Below are 27,453 nucleotides of genomic sequence, written 5' to 3' on the forward strand. Positions count from 1 at the left end.
TGTTTATCTGACTTTTTAAAATAATATTAGGCATAAGGTAGTTTTTCCATGTGTTACCACAGCTCTGTAACACATGGAAGTGTCTTTCACAATTATTATATATGTTCTCAAACGTCTTCTTCTAAAAAGGTGAACTCTACAATCCGGCGCTGACGGCTTCACGTCATTTATTCCTTACCTATCACAGCGGGAGAGGGGGCGTGGCCTCGCTTTGCTAAGACGAACGCAGTTTAGCCAGCTAGCGAGTTAGCTTCCTGAAAATGGCCAGCTGGGGGAAAGTTGCAGCTCTCCTGAGGGGTGTCTTGAGGAGCCCTCGATCTCTGAAAACCTTCGCACAGTACCGTACTGTCGGTCGCGGTATTGTGGCTTCTGTAATTGGCACCGGGGTTGTCTGTTATTACCGGTATCATGTAAACAACAGGACTCTGCCCTTCGCCGTTTATGCTAAGGAAGAAAAAGTAAGTGGACACTTCAGAAAGTTCCTGTCGTCAAAATTCACCGCAAACGGACAGTACCGTTCATATGCCTGTCTGTGTTCATTTAAAGTACGATGTTTCGTAATTACAAGTACAAGCGACACAATAATGTTAGTTGGATATCTACAAAAAGACCGTCCAAATTCATAGTGTCAATTAGTGCCCCCTAGCGGTGCTCACTGAAACTGTTTGTACTTATACACAGTGAATCTGTTAGTCTTGACTTATTAGATATAATTTAATAAAATAAAATTCTAACAAACCACACATTTGTCCAGTTAATCATTAAACATATAAAGGGAGGTGCTGTTGAACATGTGTTCTGTAGTTTACATTGGTGTTTGTGCACCTTGTGCTGTTGCAGGAAGATGCAGCTCCGCAGATGTCTGCAAGGAAAATCCGCTTCATCCAATTCGCCTCAGTCGTCCATGAAGAGGAGCCCTACATGACCCCCAGAGACTTCCTCTTCTCTGTGATGCTGGAGAAAGTTGATCGTAAGCAGCTCATACAGCATACAACAGGTCAAACAGCTGATAGCCTTCCATAATCTACATCCCTGTGCTTTCTTTACCAAATATATACAGGGTGTGATTTCCCAGGTCGAGTGGTAGATTTCCCTTTGCTAAATACTTTTTCATCCCCAGTAGAGATTTAAAAAAAAAAAAAAATTTACTCATTTCATATACAGCCCTCACAATCTGACACTAGAGCACTCATCAGGATCAGACTCAACTATCTCCAACCTCCTGTTTTGTTTTGTTTTTTTTAAATTGCACCACAAAAATATCCAGCAAGTATGTATCACGTATGTCAAAGAACAGTGCCCTTACTTTGGAGCCTTATTGAGTATCACCACAAGTCAGATACCAGAAACTGGACCGTCTGTGGTTCGATCCCCAGCTCCTGTATAGTGAATTTTTCTAATGCAAATATAGTGAAACCTAAACTGCTCATGTTTAGTGTGTTTAACTCAGGGGTCGGCAACCTGCGGCTCCGGAGCCGCATGCGGCTCTTTAGTCCTTATACTGCGGCTCCGCGTGGTTTGGGAAAATAAATTAGAGGTATTTAGCTGAAGTGTATTTTATTTATGTTAGTTCTTTTTTAACTTGTAGTTCTAAATTGGAAGATTATTGTGATATTGAAATATAAAAATAAAATTATATTCTATTATTTTTTCATCGCTCAAAATAAGAGTCACACTCGTGGAAGCCGGTGTACCCGCCGAAACGCCGTGCATTTATCGAGACTTTCAACCCCAGGTAGGCCAATTATGGATCTTCGGATCCACATTATGTCAGCAGCTGTTCTCCACCGTGAACTATGTTAAAGACAAACACCGTTCACGCCTGACAGATGACAGCTTACAGTCCTGCGTAAACTGACTGCGTATAGCCCCGGTTTGCGGACTCTGTGCGCAGAGGTTAAGGAGCAGAAGTCCCATTGTAAACAAATCACAGCAGACCCGACGATGTTTCCATGAGCATGCTTTTGAGCATCTCTTTATTGCTTTAGTGCTTTCATGTGTCAGTAAGGCTGGACTGTACCATCTGTACGTAACCAAACCCAGACACACCTCCCAAACATTTCAGATCAGTGTGGCCGTGCAGCATTATGAGGAAGACTGAGTGCAGTTCTGACTGGTTGTTTGAAGAAAAGAGAGAGGGAAGAGGAACCTCCATGTTCCCACAAAGCAAAACAGAGTAGTTTGTTGTGTGCATGGAACAACTTCACGTGTGCTTCTTGCCTCGTGCCTGTTCTTGAATAATTTTTTGCTGTTCTGTTATCAACACATCTTCTCTGGTTTTTGCAGGAAAGCTGCAAAAGAGAGTTTTAACCAAACAGGTACATTAACTTTCTAGCATTGTGCAACCTGCAGACCTCGGCCATTTCTTTAGGCTAATGGTTCGTTTTATCCCGGCAGGATATGAACGGTATGCTGGTGGCTGCCTCTAAAGCTCGTGCTGGTAATGATCTCTTCAGAAACTTGGGAGACAACGGTAAGTTCTCAAAGGGGACTGCGATGCCATACCTTTTAATTGTCAGGTGGATCATCTGTTTAAATCCTTCCCCCAATTTCTGTATAACACCAGAATGATTACCAGCTCCTTTTATCATTTTTTAAGGTGTTGTTGAGCAGTAGTTCTCCAGGCTTTTCAGAGGTCTTTCAAAGGTTTTCTTTGGACATTGGCTGCTTTTGTCAGTCATTTTTAGGCCAGGAGAAACGTTTTTACCCCTCAGCTGTAAAAGGGTGATGGGGTATTGTCAGTGAGTTTGTGAATGAACAAGGTTTAGGATTTTGAAATGGATGCATCTATTAAAAATCTCAGTAGTTTTGGAGGATTTGTCATGGTTTGGGGCTGCATGTCAGCCATGGTGTTCATTTCACTGACTTTTTTTCCTGATGACAACAGGACGATAACTAGATAAAAATAAATGCACGATGATAAAATGTGTTGACACTTTCCTCAATGATTAAAAGTGAGATGTAAATGTTCTGGAGAGACAAGATCCAATCAGAAGTAATCTTGGCCAGTAAGGTTACAATGTGTACAAACTCTGGTTTCACCTTATGTTCTGCATTTGCTTGCATGTTTGCACGTTTCAGTAAATGGCCTATTTCCCATTTTCCTTGCAAAATATAAAGAAAATGAGAGGTCCACTTTAACCTGTCACCAGACCTAAACATCAACAATCCACCTTTTCATGTTTAATGATAATCCTCTTTGTCAGTGTGTGTCCCCCTGTTGGTTATCTGAAATGCAGCACAGTGTATTTTGTCTGTCACAGGTTTGATATCCTACACAGAGTATCTGTTCCTGCTGTCCATCCTGACCAGTAAGTCTCTCCAATAGTCCGAGCTCTTGCAGGAGATATTGTGCTGAGTGGTTTGCTCCATTCTGGACTGTACATTTCTGATATTCTTTGTCTACATTGTTATTGCAGAGCCGCGCACTGGATTTGATATAGCCTTCAAAATGCTCGACATTGATGGCAACGAGCATGTGGACAAAAAGGAGTTTTTGAAGGTAAGAGCTGTGATGTGTTAGGATATGCTGACAATAAAAGCAGCAGTAGATTATAACAGATCATAATGAAGTAGTAAATTTATGGGAGGACTTATTATACAGAAATATTTGTTTTAAATATCTATGTGCACTTAATTTCAAACTGTCGCCACTTTTAACGCTTCCTCATGTGCTACAACTCCTGCAGTTGTAAGTATGAACCAAGGCACCACGTGAAGGTGAGGAGAGTTGTAGCTGCTCGAGTCTGTGTCTTATCTGTCGCTGCTTGAGTTTAGTGGGTTTATTTAAAGTCACCTGACATTTTTTTTCTTTTTTCTTTGACTTTTTCAACCAGACAGAGAATATTTGTGTAGCGTTCAGGCTTAGAACGATGTTAGACTTGGGCTTTTGTTTTAGACTGCATGTTGGCACGTCCTTCACCTTGTTATAGTTTCATGTTGTGACTTGGTGAACAAGCCAAAGGCATTCAGTGAAAAGTAGAAGTGCATGGATTCTCATCTGCTCGGGTTTCTATCATGTGATTACATGAAAGCCACATCTCTAACTTGATAGGTGAACTGTACCATAGCTTTATATTTGTTTTGACTTGTCTTGTGACAGCTCTAAAGAGAAACCCCTTTTCAAATATGCTATATATATACACCTGGTTTTTGTTTGTTTGTTTTTTGTATTGTCTGTTTGATAATGTAGGATGTTGTTCACACTTGGACAACCAAACATTTTCAATACAACTAGTTATTTTGATTAACTGGTTAATTAAAATTGTATTTATTTCTTCTTTTTGTTGCTGAAGCTCAAGAAAATCATGGGAAAAACTAAACTGCGAGCCCCTATAGATACTACAGAGGTGAGTGTTCATTGGTTGGTGGGCTAGTTAAAAACATACAGGCTGATAACACTGGCGGAGGACCAGAAAGAATGATCTGTTTACAGCTGGTTTTTTTCATCAGTATTATGGTGTCATTTCTGTCACTTCACTTTGAATGTTAACACACATGATGTTGTTGAACACTGTCTGCATGTTACCCAGAAAACCACAGAAGAAGGAGAAGGTGTGAACACAACTCTACAGGCCTACTTCTTTGGGAGGAAAGGGGACAACAAGTTGCAGTATAAGGACTTCAGCCGGTAGGGATACCCCCTAATAATCACATATGTACTACAGAGCATATGACACTTTTTCATAATTAGCAGCTTTACAGTGTAAAGTTTCTGTCTTTTTGAAATCTCAGACATTTTGAATATTTTAATCTCACCTGTAAGGGATGTAGACACTCCCTAAATCCTTTGCATGTAGAAATACTGTTTGAACATGTCGTTAGGCAAAGGCAAGGAAAAGAACAGCAAAGCTCATATTAGGCTTGAACTGCTTTCTTAAAAAAAAAAGGAGAGAGAGAGAAACTTAAGTTCTCCATGTGTTTCAGGAGCACAAAGGAGTGTTGAGCTCATACGAGATATGAGCGAGATATTCGTCATCTTTCCATCTATGGTGAATATTTCTTTCAAAATAAGACACACAGCTACAACACGGGAAAAGACCCAGGGAAACCGAGTTAACGATAAAAACCCTGAAAACCATAAGTTTCACACCCGAGCCTAAACTCTCACAGCCCGGTACCAAATAACTCACGGACCAGTACCGGTCCATGGCCCGGGGGTTGGGGACTGTTGGTCTAGACCACAATACTAAATTTTGCTCTACAAGGGCCTGATATCCTCTTCTCAGAAACTACATCAGGTAAAAAGATAATTCTGTGTTTTTACATTCATCAGGTCCCCATCAGCCCAAATAGCAAAAAGAAATTAAAAATGCATGCCATGAAAGACTTCTGGACCTTTCTGGCATGTTGTCATGTTACTTCTGACTAACAGATACTTTGATATGGTTGTGAAATTACTTTATGTTAAATGACCAAAAAATCTATACTTCACACATTACAGTCACCTGTGAATTGTGATTAATTATGAGCCAGATGTGCTACTAAGCCACTGATGTTCTGATATAAATCTATGTATTTTGTGGGGTTTTCCCTGTTCACCTTTTCAGTTTCTCTTTACTTCACTGGTCCACTTTGAGTGGTCCATAACTAGAAAGGTGCTGTGACGGGCCAGCCAATCCCTAATGGAATAAGGATATAGCAATTATGATTACCTAACTTTATGTAGCTTTATTTGAGGCTGAGGATACCACATGACTTCACTGTGCTGAATTTGTCTTTACTTCATCACTCCACTGTTAGTTTTTATGGAATTGCACATTTTTATATAGTAGTTTTCTTTTTCTTTTTTAAACTTTACTTTAATTTGAATATCAAAATGTTGGACTTCACTGTGTGGTCTTCACCTGTGTCTCTGGCAAACCTCAGCAGGAGAACCCTGGTGGGTCTTAAAGGATGAAATTTTGTGTAATTAGTCTCTGTTGTTCAGGTTCATGGAGGACCTACAGGCTGAAGTCCAGGAGATGGAGTTTCTGCAGTTTTCCAAAGGTATGGACACCATGCGGAGGGAAGACTTTGCAGAATGGCTGCTACACTACACCAACGCAGAAGACAATGAAGTCTACTGGGAAAACATGAGGAAGAAGATACCTGCGGGTCAGGTACAAGCGCTCTTCCTCCACTCGGTGCCGTCAGAATAGGATTTGTTGTGGTCTAAATGTCAGCTGTTATGTTTTCTTTTGTAGAGTATCACATTTGATGAGTTCAAAGCCTTCTGCCTGTTCACCAACAACCTGGAGGATTTTGCCTTCTCAATGAAAATGGTCACAGAAGCCAACCGTCCTGTGGGCATGGGTACGGTTTCTCTGGTTAGATCAGTCTGTAGTTTTCTTCCAATCTTCCAGGCATAGATGTTTTTTTTCTTCTCCCTACAGCCCAGTTCAAGCGAGCTGTGAAGATTGCCACAGGCCACGAACTGTCCGAGAACGTGCTGGACACCGTGTTTAAGCTTTTCGACATGGATGGAGACAACTGCCTGAGCCACAAGGAGTTCATTGGTGTGATGAATGACCGAGTACTACGGGGTCTAAAGGTACACTCCCCATCTTCTTAGACTGTGTTTTGTGTCCACAAAAACACTGACTTTTCTACTTTGTCACCATGTTTAAGTGAAGTGAGTGCCTCTCTCACCTCCATGTGTTAAATATAAAACTGTGAAAGCCTGATGTGTAGATACAGATGTAAGAGACTTATCAATGAACGTCAGTGCTCCTCTAACTGCAGTGTAGATCACACTGAAGTACACAAACACTAAGACACACTGTTAACTCGCTACGTTTAAAAGAACTACTTGCAAGTTTATTTAAAAGGGCACATGAACATATTAGACTAGACTGTTAGCTTTTGGTTGCCAAGGCCCATCCGTCTGAGGGTCTGTTCCAGTTGTTCATTTTGTTTAGGGAGTGAAGTGACGCAGACGTATCTGTGCAGCCATAATAAGAAGAAGTGTTTGAATTCTCTGAATACTAACCAAGGCGCTTCAGTGCTTACTTGCCGTCCCAGAATTTATAGCAACAAATCATCTGACCATTTCTGAAAACAATCAACTAAAACAATAGTGGCATACATCTCCAAATGTTAATTAGAAGCATAACCTGCTAAAATGTTTTGAATTTTCAGCAGCAGCCCGTTAACTCCACTGCTGAACTCTGAACGTCGCGCTGCTATAAGAAAATCTGATTCTATTGCTGTTTTAAGGATCATCATTAATCATTTTTTTACTTTTACTCAGCTGGCCATAAATTTACTGAATAAAGCATCGTGTGAAATGGTCCTTAAGTCCATTAACTGGATCTGCTTTCAAAATATTTTGGCTTCACTGTTGTACAGACTGCCGAGGTGACGATGGAGCATTCCAGCTCTTCTGGCCAGCCTAGGTCAACTTTTATTTTTAACAGACATGAGTGTGTCTTATTTAACTAAGAGTTGTATTTATTTCCCTTAAATAAACTGATTCTTATAATGAATAGCACTCTATACAACATGTCACATTTATACAAGCACTGTCTTCTATGCTTTTAAGTGCTTACTAACTACCATTCACACACCGATGGATGCCCAAGGATATAGACTGGGGGAGCCAGGGATCGAACCACCAACCAGTAGATGACCTGCTCTACCTCCTGAGCTACAGCCACCCCTTAATTAGCTAACCAAAGCGAGTTAAAGTAGTGGGCACACTGCTCAACGTGTTTTTACATCCTAATTGATGTGCCTGGGATTACACATACTCTTGTTTTTTTTTTGTTTTTTTTGTTTTTTTTTTTCTTAATAGAAACAACTGTCATCATTTGACTTTAATCATGGCAAAAATACATATTGTTTATTAGCAATAGATATTTTACATATCACTCCTAGGCTGTATGCTAATGCTTGTCTCCCAGTACGGTTGATGTGATCCGCAGTGTCTTGCCCTCAGGTGCAGCCTCAAAATGGCATCTCTGGCTACTGGAAGTGTGTGAAGCGGGAGACCCTGAAGGCAGCTCAGGAGGCCCTGGGAGACGGCGGGTGTCCCATCTGAAGCACTGATATGCACCGTGATCATGCTCACCACTTCTGTCTTTCCTTCAGTTGTATGAATGAAATGAATAACTGCATGTAAATGAATCTAGGTTTATACCACTATCTTTGTAAAAGTATGTTTACAGCTAAACACATTTTGGTTTGATATTAGTTAAAGCTCTGTGGGTTTGTTTGTGGTGTTTACAATATTACATATTATTGTTTGGTCAAGCTTTTTATATCATGTATGGCTGATCACTATTAAACATTCACATGCACTTAGGGCTGCAGTCAGCATTTCCTGTAAAAGTGACATATTCATGAAAGTGAGAATCCTGGTTGCACTGAACAGTGTAACAGATTAGAGGATCCTGTCATGAGTACACATATTTCTCATTTTCTGTGCACAGTTTGACACTAGTCAGAGTGATTTATTCTCATGGACACAAATGCAAATTTTCACCAGTCCCAAGAAGCTGGCTTGGTTTTTACATGTACGTTTTTTTGCTCCTGAGCATTAATGTGGTTACCAGAGATCAGTCGTGTGAGTCAAAAGTGGGTAATAGCATTTTACAGCTGAGTGCACACATCTCGAAATGAATATCGGGGCCTCCCACTTTCAACAGTAACAGACCAGCTTCTATTTACTTAAATTCTGGGGTAACCAGCGGGGTGTACTGTAAAGTTAATGGTTTAGCTATGTTGAGCTTAAACTCAATTTTTTTGTCACATAAATGGCTTTTCTACCTGGCTAAATCAGCATGGTGTTATGTTTGGAGTTTCCCTTTAAAATGGGTTGGAAGCCAATATTACAGCATGTTTTAAGCACAATATAGATCGTCTGCTGGAAAAATGTTTTGTTTACGCAAATTGTTGTACCTTACTAAAACCACTCAATGAAGCATAAACTATGCATTCCATTGTCATGGGAATGTGCACGTATTAATTTGGAGATTCAGAAAACATGTTTGTTTTTTTTTATATATATATTTATATACCCGAGTCTAATGTGCCAAGTCTCACTTACCCTGCTGAAATTACAGCTACTAAAACACATACCAAGAATACCTGTTTAATCAAAGCAACTTCACTACTTTAATGTTAAAATGTAGCCACTTTGAAGCTCCAGAACTCCAGCTGTCACATTAAAAACAAACAGCACCAAAGAGCACACTTGGCAATTACAATTATTACTTTAAATGAAAATGTTTTACCGCATCTATGCACTGAATTACCAGCAGTGTTTTAGTTTACTGTCATATTTTTCTTTATAGATTTTATTATATTATTCTTTATAGATTTTAAACAACCAATGTATTATTGGCTGATAATGTCTCTGTCACTCAGCGATCATTTTACAGGGAAGAACAATCACGATGCGTAAAACACACCTTTTCCATGTGTGTGCCGACAGAGCCTGAAGCAGAAAGCACAGCCCAACAGATAATACCACCATTGTGTTACCAGAAGCCTGGACGTGTTGATTTTTATTCATAGTACACCCCTCAGGCTGTTCATACTACTGCAGCCAGGACACCTAAGTGCATGTAAATACACATTGTTGTTCAGTGTGTTTACAACCCTGCTAATAGTGGTTTGTGGGAAAGATTCTAATTATGCCGGGGAGCTGGTGTGGGATTTTCCTTTTTTTCTGTCAAAAATATTTATCTAATAAAGTTTTATATAAATGCACAACTGAGGCTTCAAAGGGTCATTAGTAGAGAAGCGGCAAAATGACTAAGTTTTAACTACATTGTCATTTATTGTAGAATTGACCTGTTAAGATCACATGAATATGTGGGTTAACCATTGAAGATTGTGATGCTAATAAATTTACCATACATAGAATTCAAAAAGTAAATAGACAAAACAAGCTTACTTGTATGATAGAATAACTAATTAGTGACTGATGCCAGGGTTATCAGTGAATACAGCATACACAGCTACAATACAATAAAATTACATTGAGCATGAAGCCATCTTTGGTCTTCTCATCACTATAAACAAATACATAGAAATTTGTATTGTATCAAAAATAGAAATTACATAGCCATATTGAAAGAAAATTCACATTTTTGACACACAATATAAAGAGAATAACAAGTGATGTATTGTAGGTTTACATTTTTTTCCCCTTGGCTTTAAGGACCCAATGGTTTTAACATTTTTTGAACATTCGTTTTTTTAAAGAATTGCATCATTCTGTCAAACCATGTAAAAAGTATCCTGCATCTGTGTCAGACAGGATGCAAAAAACAACAACAAAAAAGATCAGATTGTCATTGTTAGGGGGGGGGGGAAAAAACACAAAAACAGCAAAAAAAAAATTTTTAAAAAGAAAAGTGTGTGCTTTTAATCCTGGGCTTTTTGAAATGAGGCCTTTATCACACTAGGAAAAAAATAAAAATAAATAGATTTTTTTTGTTGTTTTTTTAAAAAAGGATGGAGAGAGATTGGGTCGAGACTTGATTCGGTCACGATGCAGCCCCGATGCGCAGACGTCTCCCTCCTCTCGTGAGTGAGTCTTGTCTCGAGTTACCGGTCTTTGTGTAGTGGTCCTCCTGGGCTTCAGAGTTATTCGGCTCTTGGAGGCACACATGATGAACTACAGCCAAAGTGGACCTCTGCTTGAGATTATAGGTAAGTGCTTTCACTGTGTTTTAATCCACTGTGGAAAAAGAAGAAAGCCATGTAAGAATATCAAACAGCAGAGTCACACAGGGATTCTTTGTCCCACAGCTCAGACCTGATATTGAGATGCATCTAATACATACAGGTAACTCCACATTCAAAAATATTCTCCTCACACAGTAACATCAAGAAGATATCTGATATAATTCTAAAAGAGAACAAAGAGGCTAAAAACAGTACAAGGCTCATGTAGATGAATTTTTAAGAAACACAAAGTTGTGCCACAGATGGTGTGCCCCCACAGAGCCCTGCTCTCAGCATCATGGAGTCAGTCTGGGATTACATGAAATCTCCAACGAGACATCAGGTTGTCTAATGCCTAACATACACTAACACTGAAATGTGGTGCCTTCTAACATCTAAAGACAACTTGTCAGAAGTCAAAGTTTTAGTCATGTATTATTCCATCACTTTGGATCCTGTCTGAGCTCTGGCCAAGTCATATGAGCACCTCAGATCTGATGATGAGGGTGTGCCACAACTTCAGCAAAACTATCAAGTCGTCATGAGGAGATTTCAACCATTTCTAACACTGAAATCACTAGTGTAGCAGTTTACACATTTGCTTAGTTCAATTCCAGCCAGAGACACAAATACATTTTCGGGTTGCATGTGGCATAGTGACACCTCGTGACAAGGAAGAGTTGAAAGTAACTCAACAGTGTCACTGAAATCATCAGAGAAATTGGTTGGGCAAAGTTAGCACCTACAAATTATTTTTTTTTCCCCAATTTGGTCAAAAAACAAAAACCTTGTCTGACATCTACAACCAAAGATATTCTAATTTCTTAGAATAGTGTTGAAGAAATATAAGAAATATTAACACACAAATGATGATTTGGGCTGCAGTTACCCTATTTAATAAAAGCACATGTGAAACCATATGCCTGCACTTGTCTGCCATTTTTATTTATTTTTAACTGCTTTTGATAGTTGCTTTAACACTCACTGATAAAGTTCAGCTATAAAACAAGGAGGTCTGCTCCTCTCAGGTTTTTCTCACCATTCACTGCCAAAAGGATGGAGGGTCAAGGGTCGTTCTCCTTCTTTACTGTCACATCTCCTTCTCCAGCTAGGATGGTTGAGATCTCACCCTGCATGAAGGCCCAAGGCACAGTGGATCCGGCCAGGGGGCAGCGCTCTCCGCTGGGGCAGTACACCTCTCCTCCTTGACCTTGGCTGCGGATGAACCCTCGGGTGCAGGGGAAGCAGAACTTGTGGTGCGGGACTGAGGGACACTGGACAAAGTGAGTGTCCTCCAGGCGCTCTCTGCAGAGGGTGCAGCAAAGCAGGGTGCCTGGGGTGCTACTTGTAGACTCCCCAGTGTTTGTGTTGTTACTTTGTCCTCCAGTGCTCAGACCCTGCCCTACAGCTGCCTGGGAGACTGAGGTGGAGGGAGTCGAGGGGCTGCTGCTTGTGGGGCGCCCAGCTGAGGAGGAGTGGGCTGTGGACATGCTGGGGCTCTCTCTGGCCATGTGACTGGAGCTCAGGCCATCTGCCACTCCCATAAGTGCTGAGATGGGTGAAGGCTGGTTGTGTAGACGAGGTGGGCCCTCTTGAGGTACGGCCATGCCAGGAAGAGGTTCCATGCCTGAGTACGTGCCCCGGGGCCAGGGCTCCCTCACAGGGTGTTCGGCCCTTCCCTCACTCTCTCCGTTCTCAGAGCCTGGAGAAGCCTTTCGGCGCCTGGTTGTGCCCTTGGCTGGTCCGGGGCGTCCAGGAGCTGCCAAAGACAGCACTGGGTCTGGCTGTGGCAGAACCTCTGGGATTGGGGGCTCTTTAAACATACGCACACCATCATTCAACAGCTCAGACAGCCCACGCCAGTCTCCGGTCCCTTGCCGTTTCTCATATTCCACGTAGCGCAGCCCAGAGTTTACTGCCTTACCAGCATCTTTGGCAGAGTCACGGAACATCTGCCTGACCAGATCTGGAACTCCTGAGTAGATCATTCCAGAGCCAGAGGGATACTCCGCGAACACCTTCAGCTCAAACTCTGGAGTAGCGCTAGCATCAAAGGCCAGAACACGCCCCATCAGATTATGGTCTTTCCTGAAGCGCACATTGAAGGGGACACAGCTGCTGAGAGCTACCAGCACATCCCGAACTGCTTTGGGACGGTTAGGCCACCCTTCCACTCTACTACGAGCCACCTCATTCAGTTCAGCCATTACTTCACTGTTCCTCCACACTGCCGGATCTATGCCCACTAGAGTAGAAGTGCTAGGTCCCATACCCAGCGACACAGCCTGTCTTCTGCCACTGTCGCTTATTATGGGGCCAGCTGAGACGGCAATAGGAGCGGCCCCAGCTCTCGTGCTTGTTAATGGGGTTAAAATGCCATGAGAAGCTGTTGCTACTAGCCCCTGAGCTATCAAGGCATGGGGTATGGTGTTATGAAGACTAGAAACTACCCCAGGCATAGCCCGACGAGTGTTCGGGCTCTGTCGGCTGCCCTCTGACAAAGCTACATCTTCAGCTCTGTGCAGACCATTGGGGAGGCGAGAAGAAGCCCCATACTCACCCCTCCCCCGGTCTACACGCTCTCCGTGATGCCGCCCCGCTTCAAGGGGCCCAGCAGAGCTGGGTTTGCCCTGCTGTGGACCGGGGGACCTGCCGTCTAAAACTCCGTGAGTGCTCTTCAGCTGCCTGGCAGTTTCAATGAGGAGTTCTATCCGGTCTGCGCCGTCGTAGTTGACACAACCCCGGCATACAGCTTCGCTGAACTCCCACAGCATAGCCCAAGGCATCTTGGGCAGGTCGCAGAGGTAGCACCATTGCCGTCTCGAGGAAGACTGCGAGGCGGAGGACATGTTGTTTACAGGCCCTCGACCAAACTTTCTTCGGAGGCCTACACGTTACGGACTACGTTTTGCACCGATTCTTCAGTCCTCCGACACCATTCGCCACATACCGCGAATTTTACAACAGAAAATAACAAAAAATTAAGTTCAAAATCCGAGTATTGGCGGTAACATTTAAAACTTAACGACGTCTTCTTTCTCGTTTGTTCGTGTCAGCCTGTGTGGAAGGAAGTAAAATGTTATAAGACACCGGAAACACCTACGCGGCCAGGGCTCAGAGCACTATGGGAGACGTAGTTTCTCTTTAAAGCCATTGTTTCTTATTTTCTAGAATTTGAATATTAAACTTCTTTTGAGCAACAAAGTAATCAGACCACATAGAAACAGAACAGTTGTAAACAATGATTAAAGGGGAAAATTCAGAGGGACTACTTTACTGGCGACAAGATACATAAGTAGCGGAGACACTGACGCTAGTCGGACACGTTTTTCCGTGAAACCTCAGTTTAACTAGAGCTGGTTTGTTTTGGGATGGGAGACAGAAAACATGGCTTGTGTTGCGGTTAATCAGAGGAAAGCCAGTGTCGGTGCTGTAATGCTGGAGACATATTATGAGAAATATTATCTCATAACATATATATACTCCACTTCCTGCACAGACGTGAGAGTTTTCAAACTCGGCTTCACTGGGATGATGAGAGATCACATAGCGATATATATATCTATATATATATTATAGGAGAATAACTCTGGAGAATAATCTTATAAGGACAATACAAATATGTTTGCAGCGAACAAACCCCAGGATATATTTTTCTATACCCATTTCTTGAGATGTATAAAAAGTTACAATAGTGAATGTTCATTTTACCTATGCTCAAAGTTCCAAATGATGTCAGTAAATAATCTTTGTGAGCTGAAAGCTCATCGTTTTTTCTGTTGTCAGTGAGCGTGGATATTCCTATTATGGTCTCAGGTACACAGCTCTGAGTAGCAACCTTGCCCACCTGCAGGGCAGTTAGGACAGGCAGTAAGAAGAAAGATGCACCAGGTTCCTTCAACCTAGCTGTCTGAGGGAACATTACAGGAAGTCATTCCTTCCCACCGCTATCAGACTCTTTAATCATCCACTTGGGTCAGGTCCACACACGAAGAACAGGATTAACCAAATTTATACCCATATCTCTTCATTTTATACAAGTGCTTGTATATTTGCTGTTATAACAACTACCCCCCCCTTACAATCCCCAGCCAGCTGAAGCCGATCTTTTCCTGGCAGGTGTTTCTTCCCGTTAAAAGGGATTTCTTCCTTCCCACCATCATCAAGTGTTTGGCTACAAGAAATAGTCTGATTGTTGTAGTTTTCTCTATAATATTGTAGGGTATTTGACTTGGTGCTTTACACTGTAAGTGTAAACTGGAGCAATATGAATAAAACTGATTTCACAGAATGCATTTTATTTTCAAGAATGGATTTGAAGAAATTATACAACACAAACAATCTCTGATTATGTGACACTGGTTAAATTATTAGCAACATTATGGTTACTGTTGGCTTTATTTAATAACCAAAAGACAGAAGGTGGGGGGCGATCAAACATAGTGTTGTGAACATACAAAATAAACAAAAATTTGAAGAACATGGTAAAAGTTAAATAAATTATTTAAAAAAAATTATAATTTAAGTAACATTTTCTAAAGCACGTTAATCCTAGGTATTGTCAACACAGCTTTAATGGTACGTGAAACAGAACTGCAGTATACTCTATCCAAAGACAGAAAACATTACAAATGGTTTCAAGGAAGATTTAGTTGGCATGGTGTGTAGTTGAGAAACACAGCTTCAGTGTATAAGGGTAAGGCCCACCTAGAATATAGAAGCCGGAAGAAAAACTTTAATCATAAAATGTAGAAAATGTCATTAAGCGTTCAAATGTACAACATACCAAGAACCACGTTGGCTTGTTGATCTACATGTTAAATACTTACTAGGGTTTTTCATCTGATAATGGTTCATCATAGCTAGTGCTTCCATGGCATCATTGATGGATTCCCACTCAAGCAGGCCAGATGAACTCCGCTCACCTGTCGTGTCACATGACATTACCATACTGAATAACACTTCTGTGTTAAAAAGCAGTTAGGACACAACAGCACAACCAAATTATGAGATAACTTTAGTGACCAAGTTACAACATATTACTCACTCTTTCCAGTGAAAAGTTTCACACTTGTGGGCCTCTTGATTCCAAGTTCATCACAGACCTGAGCACAGAAACGCGTTTCAGTGAATATGTGAGATGGATGCAGTGTTGCCAACTCGTCAGTAAGGAAAATCGCTATTGGCTGTCCTAAAAGTCGCTAAATGGCGTAATCTCCTAATTTGCATAATTGGTCCTACCGATGTAATTGTAACAGACGCTGTAAGAGAGAGAAATAACATTGTGGAAGAGACAAAGTGAGTTCAAAAAAAAAAAATTAAAAAAAAATACAAACACACACCCTAAAAGCATATAGAATATATTTAGAACTACAAATTAAAATTTCTCTTAGCAACTATTGTTTTCAATAATTCCAACCCTCCTCCTTTATCCGGACTTGGGAACAGCAAAAGTGACCCGAAATAGGCACTCTGGTGGAGTTACTGTTTTGGTGTGTGTGTGTCTTTTTAACTAGTTTTAAACCTTTTGATCCACAAAAAGTAACAGTAAAAGAAGAACATTTTTAACCATTAACAATCAAAATGGACATAGCAAGCCTCACCAGACAGCTTCAGTCGAAATCGGATGTATTTAGTTAAGGCTCTGCAAGGACATCCAATTTCTAAGTTTGCAATGATTGGAATGATGTACAGTTACCACTGCTCCCCCCCCGCGTTACAGTCCAGGGTTGGAGCAGTGGCTTCACTCATGTGCAATTCATTTGCAGCTTGTATGCGTAGGGGTGAATATCTCCTGCTCTGACATCAGCTCGGGGCGACTGCTGCGTGAGGACTACCTGCCGCCTGTGAGCGTTTTCGCATGGGTGAGGTGCCCACAGCAGCACCAGCTGCATGTTGAGAGTAAGAGCGATACGTGCTTTGACGTGAAAAAGTCATCATAAGTCTCCAATAACACCAGAAAAAGTCGCCAGATTTGTTGCTAGTCGCTTTTTAGGAAAAAGTCGCTAAGGGGGTCTGAAAACTCACTAAATATAGCAACAAAGTCACTAAGTTGGCAACACTGGATGGATGCTTTTGGCCATCACAGATAGCAACCTTTGTTGCTTTTTTTTTTTTTTTTTACCTGATTAAAGATCTCAGCAGAGATGTCGGGTTGTGCATTAAAGAAGTGCAAGACATTACTCGGATGCTGAATTCGGTTTTTAGCCGCCTGCTCTGGTGAGGTGAAGCGGTTGTTGCGTGATCCATGGAAATCTTTAAAGCTGCTTGTGTTGTCCTCTAATTGGTAGCACTGTCCTGGCACAATAGCCTGTTGCTTGGACACACTGAAAGAAATAAGGCCAGAGGTCTTGCATCTGTTTTGTTTTTTTAATTTTTTTTAAAGGGAGAAATTTATCTCAAAAAGTCTGTGCTGATGTTTCTAAATTGTTTCAGAGAGTTGTTCTTACCATACATTGAGTTTCTGTCCAAAAAGGAAGTTATTGTTCAAATGAGTAATGGCCCTGTCCACAGAGTAACAGTCTCCCATCTCCACCATTGCTGCTCCAGGTTTACTCTTCATGAACTTGACCTGAAAGAAAAATAGACCAAAACAATATTACCCAGCACTACACACAGTATTTAAATATGCAACTTCTTATGATGACTTTTTTTTTCAATGGGACTTTACCTTTCTAAATAAACAAAAAAGACCTTCAGATTGTCTGAAGGATGGACTTGAAGCAAAAGGATGTTAACTTTATGCCCGTCTTTCTTCCACTTTCAGCATCAACAGTAAGCCACACCATCACATAGTGGGCTCCATTTCTAAGCTTCTAACATCAATAACCAACAGGCTTTTTTGCTATTGTTAGCAATGTTAGCAAACAAAAACAATAAGGTTAGCCAGTTGGCTGCCTTTGGATAACAAGCAATCTGTCCCTCTTAGCAGGTAAGGCGTTACCTACCATTAGAGAAATGAAAGCTTTATCCAAAAAAGATCATCTGGGCAAACTGGAATTTGGCTGTCAGTGGAAAAAAACAAAAAAAAAAAAACACTGGCGGCATTCAGTGCTACCCCTCGGCCTCCTAGCAGATACAGCTAGAAGGATATTTAAGTTTATATATCAGTTTCAAAATTCTGCATCGCCTTGTTCTCAAGTGATCGTATTCAAAAAAGGGTTTTACTTCCTCCGAGTATATACACTTGTTTGTTTACTTATAGTTGCCATAGTTTATTTAATCTAAATAATGTTTAGTAGAGTTTTCACTATGTTTCAAGATTATTACACAACCAAAATGGCCGACAAGTTAGTATCACGTGCTAAGCGGTCACATGTCTGCAAAATATTATAAACGCCCTTCACTTATGGGGTCTAACAGCAAAACAATGACTTGATGCTTCAGTCAGCTTTCACTTACCCTCTCTACATTGCCATACAGGCAAAAGATGTTGAAGACCTTGTCAGCATTGATCTTAGAGGGCTCCAGGCCATACACCATAAGAACTGGAGAGTCAGCGTGAGGACCGTACTCAGGCGGTGGCGGTCCATATCCAGGACCGTAGCGCTGGTTACCCCGACCACGCCCACCCATGCCTGGCCCCATGCGATGGGGAGGAGGGGGGCCGTAGCTGTCATCGTTGTAGCCATGATAACCTCCTTGTGGTCCACCTTAAGATGAAAAAACAAGCAAAACAAAAAACATAATTGTAACTGATTTTGAGCAGTGTTCATTTTTCTACATGTCACACTAATTTGATTATGCGATGTTTACCATAATCAGGTGGGTGATCACCCAGAAGAGCAGGCTGCCTCTGCCGTTTGTTAGGATTGGCATTGGGATCTATAATAGCAAAAAAAACGTTGCCCATCAAACAGCTTCTTTACCACGTGTCTCAAAGGTACCTTGCGTGGGCTACAACATGCTAAGGGACATGTTTGTGCATGGCATGCAACTGAAGGGCCTGAAATCTTTAAAAAGTGTTCAAACATTCTGCAGGTTTTACAGGTGACATAATGGAGATTTTTTTTCCCACAGTGACTTTGAAAGAAGATAGCTTTCAAATTTTAAAGTCTTATATCTGCCATTCTAGTACAAGCACACACACCTTGTGAATTGTTCCAATTGCCTTCACCATCAGCATCTGTGCAGGTACACATGACACACGTCAAATCCAATAAAACAACATGAAAAAAAATAGCAATCTGGCAACACTGTATAAAGACATTTCATCACATGCTCAGTTGCTTGGAATAGAGACATTAAAACAGAAAATCAAAGAGTAAAATACGCAATGTGCTAAGAGCAGCACCTGCTGTTTTATTGAAAACTATTTGAATATCAATATACATTTATTACAAGCCAGGACACAGATATAACATGAGGAGTGAAAAAACATCAAGCACTGAAACTAATAACATGGTGAAAAATTAAAACCAGAGAGGTCAGCTGATTTAACGTCAACAAAAAGTAAGAACAGATTTATTTTTGTTCAAAGAAGGCTTTCCTTCAGCTCACTTCACCAAAACTCAGTAAATATTCTTCTTAAACCAGTAGCTGTTTAGCAGGCACCTCTTCCTTAAGGTTAGGGTAGAAGTTGTTTACTCCCTATGCAATTACTAAACCATCAAGTTCTCAGTAATAATTTTGTCACTATGTGCACATCATCCGTGGTAAACAATCATTTCCACCACCTGTTTGTTTATTTACAGGCTGCAAATGGAGGTCTTCATATGGAGGCTTCATATAGGTTGTTCAGCTTGTTTAAAACCAAAGTAGTGCCAAAATGGGGAAATTTTGAGTGATTTTTTGAAAAGACTACATATGTAAAATGCTTTCAATGGTGCATTTAAACCTAAACATCAGAACATCTGGCATGGCACTCAAGCACACCAATAATCCTAGTGTCAAGGACAGTTTCACAGTCACAGTGTTGGCCATGTTGGACAGCTACATTGGCCTGACAGAAATATTTATTCTTAGTACTTCACTCATTCCACATCTGTTAAGTGAACTAGAATTAATTTGGCTATATGCTTGTTTTTTTCCCCTTCTTCCACTGCAGGCGTGTTCTGTTTTCAAAGTGCAGTTGTTGCATATGCAACAAAAATGACAAAAAAAAACTACTACAACTAGTCTAAAATCCAATCCTAAGCATACTAAAAATAATTTCTCAAATGTGTTGCCTCTGATTGCAGACTGTGAATTGAAGGCACGCCTTGTGAAAAACTAGCAATGTGAGTTGAGAAATCTGGAAGGAGCCACCAGATGTCAAGTCTTATTTTCCAAAGATAAGCAACAATATATATATTTGATTTAAAAAATAAAAGAAAAAAGAAACTTGGTTCCATTACATCCTTACAAACCATCTCCCATGTTGTTGTCTCATTATGCATGATAACCAAATTCCACATATAAAAAAAACAAAGAAAGATCTGCCTTGTTACTCACATTTGAAATTTTTATCTCATACTACAGTCTAAAATGCTTTGAAATCGACTGGACTTTGTGAAATTTTGTGAAGACTTCTAACCTCTCATCACCTCTCATCCAAAAACCAACTATACACACACAGGTCAAGGTCAAATATTTTCTACAACTGCTCAGTTCATGTGTTGTATGTACTGCAGCAACCTATAATTGTACTCTTTAAAATGAATTACGTGACTATTACATAAAAGACATCTCCATCTCCCAATTTAAAACAACAGTATGCGATTTCTCCCCACAATACTTTTGAACTGTTAACCATGAAGTTAGATTATTCATTTATTTCAGTACTTACAGCACCATACATGGAGCATGGGACACAGTGAGAAGAAAGGGGGCAGTCTTCAGCAAGGATGCTACTCGCCAATCTCTGACTCCAGCCTCAACTCATTCTCCCTCTTCTTGTCTTTTCTTTCTTCTTTCCTTCCTTCCTTGCATCTCCACCAGCAGAGAGAAAAGTACATCCATGCGTCCATGTTGGGTTTTGACTTGCTGCCGCTCTGTTTTTGGAAATTGTGCTATTAGAGGCTCATTTCCAGCTTACCGTGCTCTGACCATAAAGCAGGACATATGCACCGATTGAGAGTGGGCTGTCAGTCCACAGACACACTGAGCCAAACCTGCATCACACGGGAGGCGTTAAAGGCATCACTATGGGCCAGTGCAGCAAAAAAAAAGGAAAAATGAAAACAATGCAGAAACAACACAAGAATAGCACAAAGAGGAGGAGGGAAATGGGAAGGAAGGTACAGGAAAAAAAAAAACAAAAAACAAAAAAAAAAAAACAGAACACCAGAGTCCATAAATGCAGAAAGCTTTGGGAAAGATCTGTAATCTGTTTGCCTCTGTGCTTGTATGCTTGATAGGTGTCTGATGCTTGTGTCTTCATGGGCCCCCCCATGGATATTTCTTCTTGTGTAAAAATGGCACTCACTTGATGTCGTTTATTTGGTTTAATAGCTGTCAGCCACTTGCAAAGTGAAAAAAAAGCATTCAGTGCTTGACAATAAGTCACTAGAAATATGATGTGCTGTCATAGCAGTTCAGCTGTATGTTGCCTTGGATATTCGGCTCGCTGTGTTGTCATGTTGTGTTCGGCACAGGAAGGTAGAGATGAGGAGTATTAGCATGGCCTCTTTTTTGTATACCGCCCCCGTATGTGGTGTCATCTGTTCCCTGGTCAGGCTGAGTGTGTCTGAAAACTCCTTTGTTGCTTCCTGTGGTTGTGTTAGGGTAAGCACATCCCAACAGTTGGGAGGTGTGGTGGCTATGACCACACAGATGACCCCCACCCTCATCATCAATGTGTTGTGTCAAAGTAGGGACTCCTCGGAGCTCTGCAGATGGCATGTGCTGTACTGGTATAGTGATGGTAGTAGATGCTTATCAATCTACAACATCAGTCTGTAGTGGATATGCGGGGTGTCTGTTCGCATGGCCTTCGAGTATTTCTGTCCCTCAAACTGAAAATGGCAGCTACTGCCCACCATCAAAAATGAAATGGATTCCCATGTCAGGTGGTGGTGATGAGCTTGGAATAAGGGAGTACCGAGTTGAGGTTGTGTTCCGGTATTTGATGCCCCACTGTGTCCGACGTACAGTATGCCACAGAGCAGATTTACATTAGTTGTGGTTGTGGTTGCTGTTGTGCTGTAGAAGCCGCTGTGTCTGCTTAGAAGTTGAGGTAAGCCTGTATGATTCTGCACAGTGAGGACACAAGGAGTACACCTCTAGGTCGTAAGGCAGCGCAAGCTATACGATATCAAAAACTTTCTTACGAGGATATGATGTCACAAACTTGTATGAAATTTGCAATGTACATGTTGTGGTTCTAGCTGTGTATAAGACAAGTAACTACACCTTTTACAGTGTCTAGTGAAAAATATAAATTCTCCATCAGACAGCTGCACCAAAGTAAAGCATGTGCCTGTGATCAGGTTTTAAAAAAACCCAAAAAACAAATGAACAGAAAAAGCAGCCGTAGGGTCTTTGTGATCAAGGTGAATTGTCTTTTTCCAGCTACCGTGACATCTGAACAGCCAAGAGTATTAAACTGGTCACAGACTTGGTAGTGCAGCGACACTCATGTTTAAGCATGAAAAATCTTATATAATTACCCAAAAAGGTAGCCATTTTCATTCTACACCAATTTTGCTAGAGCTGGTCCTAATATTTTGTCCATCCTTCTGAGATACTCAAGGTACACAACACATTAGGAACACTGAACTTTGGAGCTTTACTATTTATTTGATTTATTTCATGAAATGCTAATTATCTTGGGTTCCACCACGATTATAACACATGAAATCTGCATTTAACCCATCTTTAAGCTCACATCACTTTCCATAGTGTTAACTGTCACTTTGTTTTTTTTGTTAAAAGTGATCATATACTCGACACATGTGAAAACGATTCATCGAAAATTAATTAAAAAATTAAGTCTCACACTATAACACCAGGGCTGTTCGATATAACGATATATATCTGATAGCGATATGAAAATGCCTATCGTTTCAAATTATGCTATCATTTGTTTCATGGTGTCACAAAATAAACTGTTTACAGCAATATTTTTTCATTGTTTTGATGGTCACTGTAGAATTTCTTAAAGTTCTCTCTTTCTCTTATATTTAATATAACCACACTACGGACGGACATGCGACTTTTTTTATGCGTTGTCGGTAGCAACAACAACGGTAAAACCATCGCATGGCTCAGCCGTCTGCTTGCTTATTTTCCACATAAACCTTTCACAATAAAGCTGAAGATCCTGTTGAGATTTTTCAAAATAAACTGAATCACGTGAAATAGTATGCAGAGTGTTTACGGATGAGAAGCTAAAAAGAGCCGTCAGGTGCTAAAAAAATGAACCTCAGGACAGGCGTTTCCCCGCAGCACGCCGTGTAATAAATACTCACAAAGGCCATTTCAACTTATGTAACACTCGACTACAGGTACACAACGCCACGCTGAAAACACTTCACCCAAGTCGAGTTGCGAGAGATTCACAAAATTTACAGAAAATTTAAAATTTTTGTGATAAATATTGTTGTCTTATATTGGGATATGAGATTTTGGTCAGATCGCACAGCCCTATATGACACATACTGCCTCTGCTGTCAATGCTAACACCCAACAACCTTCCAGCCTGCGAAGTCTGGCCAACATCTGAAACCCATCATCACACGTCTTCTACAGATCCAACAAGGACACTCAGCTGGAAAGCAGGAAGCTTGATTTAATTCTGACAAAATCTCCACTATGTTTTAAAGGTTAACTGGTGTAACAGCCTCTGCTGTGTTCACTGGTTTACAGTTGGCAGAGATGTGAGATTGTGCAGCTGTGACATGCTCTACAGGGAATGTGAACCTATGTGAAGAATGGTGTGCCTGCTTATGCTGCTGTGATGAGTGCAATGGGCTTTTCACATGCATGAACCTATAATTAATGTCAGCTGCCCCTGAGGTTGCTCCTCGTGCCCTTACATTGTGCCTGCTGTGTGGCGAGAAAATGCACGAAGACTGTGAAGGCATCGCAGGAATACTGCCTCTGACGGGGCTAAGCTGCATGGTCAAAGAAACCATTCGTCTGTTATCAAAGGCAATACTCCTGGAGGCAGAGAACCCTAACCATCCCACACAATGCCATGAGAGGAAAAGAGAAAGAAAAAAAGAGGGAGGGACGGGCAGGGGCTACACGTTACCTTGGCCACTCAGGTTGGGATTTGTGTAGTCCCATGTGTCCTGGTCATTCTTGAAGACATTGAGGCGTGCTGGCTATAGAAAGGATGGCAAGATGAAAATGATTTTCTTCTCACAAGCACCTGATATCAAGACTCGAGCAGTGGTTATGTTGGTTAGACACTTACCTTAGCATATTCAATCTTTAGGGTGCAACAGCCGGAGTAGATGTCTGCCCCGTTAAGAGAGGCTTTAGCCCTCTGGGCACTCTGGACCGAATCAAATGTGGAAGCAGTGAGTTAAGGGGAGGTCTGACTGCATAAAGGTTTAAATGCTCATGTAGAAACATACTGATGTTTCTGAGTGGGAGTAGTAAAAAAGAAAATGATCTAAAAGGATATTCGACCATGGCCTGAACACCGTTTTTTCTGAAGATGACAATCCTCTGTACAGGGCCACAGTTGTTACAAATAGTGTAGAGTACATCCTGTAGGGTTACACAGACAGATTGATACATCGCTATAGTGAGAATACTTTATGTGACAACATACATTTCACCTTTAAAACACAAACATACAGTGCTTTGACAGCTCTTACCCAAAGTCAAAGAACTAGATTTTTTAAACGGCATCAAAGGGAAAAAGATACTGATAATAGTAGTGACGAGTATTGTAGAGACCAGCAAAGATAAGCAGTGGAGCAGGACCAGATGTATGAAACAAAAACAGATACAGGTATTTTTAGGCTGGATGAGAACTTACAACATATATCTCAGTATTTAATGAGATGTATAAGGAATAGATCACAGCAGCACAAGTACTTTCATTAGAGCAGCTGGAATCATATAAAATAATATAATTAGAAATAAATTTCAGGAACGTTAATACAACCAATTCACATATTTCTTTCTGATGTTTTTTTTTTTAAACATTACAATACAAACTCTTTTCACTAAGCTGGGGATGGTTAACATTCTTTAAGATGGAATGATGTGAAGATCTGACTGGGTCTGTAGGATACAGGCATGGAAACTAACCAGCATGTACAGCTGTAGACTGGTCAGCGACCAAGAGGCAACATCTAGAGCAGAAACATTACATTAATAAAAGGTTAACTGCATTTACTCTAGCTGCCACTGATTACAGACTCGCAAAATTAATAAATAAAGAAATATTTTTATAATTTTACAGCCCTGATTTCCATTACTTGTAACATTTTAAATGGATTTCGGCTCCAGGTGATCCAGGAGAGAAGGACAACAGCTACCTAAGCGAAAACCTGTAGTTATCCCGTACATGTCAGGAGTATCAGAACAGCTGAGACGCATCTCCGTGGCTTTCAAACCCCAAAACACGCTGCGCCAAAAATTAGTCCACCCCAAGGATTGGGTCCACCGACACAAACAGAGTGATATAGTGTACGCTGTTAAGTGCCAGGAGGATTGCCATGATTTATACATCGGGGAAACCAAACAATCTCTGGTGAAGTGGATGGCACAACACAGAAGAGCTACCTCATCAGGTCAGGACTCCACAGTCTGCTTACACCTACAGGCCAGTGGACACTCTTTCAATGATGAGGACGTACATATCCTGGAACGCTGGTTTGAGCGCGGAGTCAAGGAGGCCATTTACGTGAAAAGGGAAAGACCACCTCTGAATCGAGGAGGGGGCCTAAGGGTACATCTGTCACCATCTTACAATGCTGTGATTGCAGCCATTCCCCCCACCTCTCTGTAAATGGTACTCATGGCCATTGATCAGTGGTCTTTGATCAATGAGCTTGATCAGTGGTTGTTGATCAATGGTCATGAGAATTTGCATATTAATGATCAAGGAACTGACCTCACAGCCCATTGTTCCTTCATTGGTGCTGGTTTCAGTCATTATGCAAATGTACTGTTTATAAGATTGGGGAAACCTGCAGTCAGCTGAGACTGAAGAAGTCACTTAGATGAGTGACGAAACGTTTCTCCCACTGAAGACACTACGGACATCTGGACACTACGTCCAGATGAACAGAATCAACTTTTGGGGATTTTCAATGGATTATCTGACTAGCATTATCAGATACCTGATATCTAAAAATGAATTCACTGAATGATCTGTGGGAATATACAATAAGAAATCATAAGAAGATACTTTTACATTACCGTGGTAATGGGATAGATGGGGTTTATAATTGTGAGCAGCAGCACATTGTTGACGCTCCGAGTGTCATCTGAGTCTCCTGGTCGGGAGATCTTCTGACTAGTTGAGTAGTTGATGAAGGCAGGGTGACCTGCAATGTAAACCTGGTTCTCTGCTGCATAAGTAACAGCATTGCAGGAGCCATTCATGTCCTCATACTCCACCAGGGCCTGCCGCTTCTTGGGCATCATAACTACAAAACTAGACATTAAGCAAGAGAAAGATTTATAGTTCCCACACTGAACCATGTTTCATAAATAAAGGCACAGGCAGCCTATTAATCAAACTACACAACTTGAATCTACTTATAAGCAAACTTACTTTGCCTATAACTTATCAAACTTATAAACTGAGTTAGCGAATATGAAATTAACAAGAACCGACATTTAAATCAGCTCAATACCTTGTTTTTTGTTAGTTGATAATATTCTGTGGGACATACGGGAGTGTATGGTTGACATCAGACATGTTCATCAATCTCAGCCATTGAATGCAACAAACAAGATAGAGAAGCTTCATTTTAAGTGTGTTCAGTTTTTACCTGATGGTGCCAAACTCTTGCAGGGCTTCCACCAGGTCAGCCTCCATGACACCGTCGACCAAACCCCTGATGTGCACCACCGGGGAGGGGAGCGGTTTGTGAGGGTCATCGTAGCTCTCCTATTTAAACAAACAAAAAAAAAAAAAAGGAAACGCAAGATAAAGTTTGCTGGGACATAAACAACACAAAAATAGCCAATCTATGTCAATCAGCCCTTTAACAATAACTGCACTGGGGATTTGCGTTAGAAACTGACATTAAACTGCAACAGTTATTTTGCAACACTAACTCTAAAACGTGTCTTCTATCTGTACACACAGTGAAATCGCGTGTCAGTAAACAGCTACTTCATATTACACAATAAACCTGCAATTACTGTCGTTTAAACGAAATCTGACCCTACCATTGGCTTGTTTGGTTTAGCTAGCTAGTTAGCTACTTCATTTTGGCTAGCGGTGAGACAAGCACTACTTTTGTTACAAACTATATTTGTTTCTTAGATAAACAAAACTAGCCCATTTAAGCATACTAAAACACCAACTACCGGAGTCAGAAGGAAACACTTACCGTTGTCATTCCTCCGTCTTCAGTTTTCTGTCTTTTCGTTGCTCTGCCACCTTCTCCGTAGTATCGGCCCGCAGAAGCAGCCATGTTGTCCTGTCCCCTGTGCCGGCCTATTGCTGCATTCCAGATACGTGGGAAAAAACGGGATGGTATTTCGATAACAATCAGCAACGGCTCTATTTTCAATAAACCACTCTAGACTTCCACCGTGTAACTCCACAGACTTCCTTTTACCATAAAAAGTCATATTTTATTCTGCATGTGAGACGATGACTCGAATGACTAAACATTTTTCTCTCTGTGAATGTCCGTTCGACATTTAAAAAAATGTCGTTTCGACTAATGTGTTATG

The 27,453-nt window shown here is 41.0% G+C and overlaps 3 protein-coding genes across 4 annotated transcripts; 1 reads left to right on the forward strand and 2 right to left on the reverse strand.

Moving 5' to 3' along the window:
- The first annotated feature begins 177 nt into the window (after positions 1-177).
- Positions 178-10,297, forward strand: micu2 (mitochondrial calcium uptake 2). 2 transcript variants are annotated; one of them, XM_013274182.3, is made up of 12 exons: positions 178-458; positions 841-997; positions 2,287-2,318; positions 2,398-2,473; positions 3,264-3,311; positions 3,420-3,502; positions 4,296-4,349; positions 4,533-4,630; positions 5,930-6,101; positions 6,186-6,294; positions 6,375-6,532; positions 7,919-10,297. In XM_013274182.3, exons 1-12 carry the CDS (start codon positions 261-263, stop codon positions 8,018-8,020), a joined length of 1,287 nt encoding a protein of 428 aa, XP_013129636.1. In that variant the 5' UTR covers positions 178-260; the 3' UTR covers positions 8,021-10,297. The 2 variants fall into 2 exon arrangements, with proteins under 2 accessions (XP_013129636.1, XP_005454641.1); XM_005454584.4 differs by having other exon boundaries at positions 179-458; positions 841-970.
- LOC100702374 (interferon regulatory factor 2-binding protein 1) lies at positions 9,740-13,777 on the reverse strand. Its single transcript, XM_003449805.5, has 2 exons — positions 11,696-13,777; positions 9,740-10,669 (listed from the first exon to the last, which is right to left on the reverse strand). Exon 1 carries the CDS (start codon positions 13,503-13,505, stop codon positions 11,721-11,723), a length of 1,785 nt encoding a protein of 594 aa, XP_003449853.1. The 5' UTR covers positions 13,506-13,777; the 3' UTR covers positions 9,740-10,669; positions 11,696-11,720.
- A 1,157-nt stretch (positions 13,778-14,934) lies between these two features.
- hnrnpl (heterogeneous nuclear ribonucleoprotein L) lies at positions 14,935-27,453 on the reverse strand. Its single transcript, XM_003449803.5, has 14 exons — positions 27,105-27,453; positions 26,538-26,656; positions 25,960-26,197; positions 24,209-24,294; positions 23,996-24,092; positions 23,831-23,903; positions 18,746-18,781; positions 18,412-18,480; positions 18,058-18,308; positions 17,106-17,227; positions 16,781-16,982; positions 15,704-15,761; positions 15,486-15,581; positions 14,935-15,363 (listed from the first exon to the last, which is right to left on the reverse strand). Exons 1-14 carry the CDS (start codon positions 27,186-27,188, stop codon positions 15,305-15,307), a joined length of 1,590 nt encoding a protein of 529 aa, XP_003449851.1. The 5' UTR covers positions 27,189-27,453; the 3' UTR covers positions 14,935-15,304.

The sequence above is a fragment of the Oreochromis niloticus genome, linkage group LG10 (genome assembly GCF_001858045.2).
Source record: "Oreochromis niloticus isolate F11D_XX linkage group LG10, O_niloticus_UMD_NMBU, whole genome shotgun sequence".
Lineage (NCBI taxonomy): Eukaryota > Metazoa > Chordata > Actinopteri > Cichliformes > Cichlidae > Oreochromis > Oreochromis niloticus.

What these genes read in the sequence shown, in the direction of transcription:
- hnrnpl (XM_003449803.5), bottom strand. Translation starts at nt 27,188, where the DNA reads ATGGCTGCTTCTGCGGGCCGATACTACGGAGAAGGTGGCAGAGCAACG. An exon ending in GGTGTTCAGGCCATGGTCGA is followed by an intron (nt 24,093 to 24,208) that starts ATATCCTTTTAG and finishes CACTGCTTCCAC; the next exon opens with ATTTGATTCGGTCCAGAGTG. An exon ending in TGATCACCCACCTGATTATG is followed by an intron (nt 18,309 to 18,411) that starts GTAAACATCGCA and finishes TTTCATCTTAAG; the next exon opens with GTGGACCACAAGGAGGTTAT.
- LOC100702374 (XM_003449805.5), bottom strand. Translation starts at nt 13,505, where the DNA reads ATGTCCTCCGCCTCGCAGTCTTCCTCGAGACGGCAATGGTGCTACCTC.
- micu2 (XM_013274182.3), top strand. Translation starts at nt 261, where the DNA reads ATGGCCAGCTGGGGGAAAGTTGCAGCTCTCCTGAGGGGTGTCTTGAGG. An exon ending in CAGTATAAGGACTTCAGCCG is followed by an intron (nt 4,631 to 5,929) that starts GTAGGGATACCC and finishes TCTGTTGTTCAG; the next exon opens with GTTCATGGAGGACCTACAGG. An exon ending in GAGTACTACGGGGTCTAAAG is followed by an intron (nt 6,533 to 7,918) that starts GTACACTCCCCA and finishes TCTTGCCCTCAG; the next exon opens with GTGCAGCCTCAAAATGGCAT.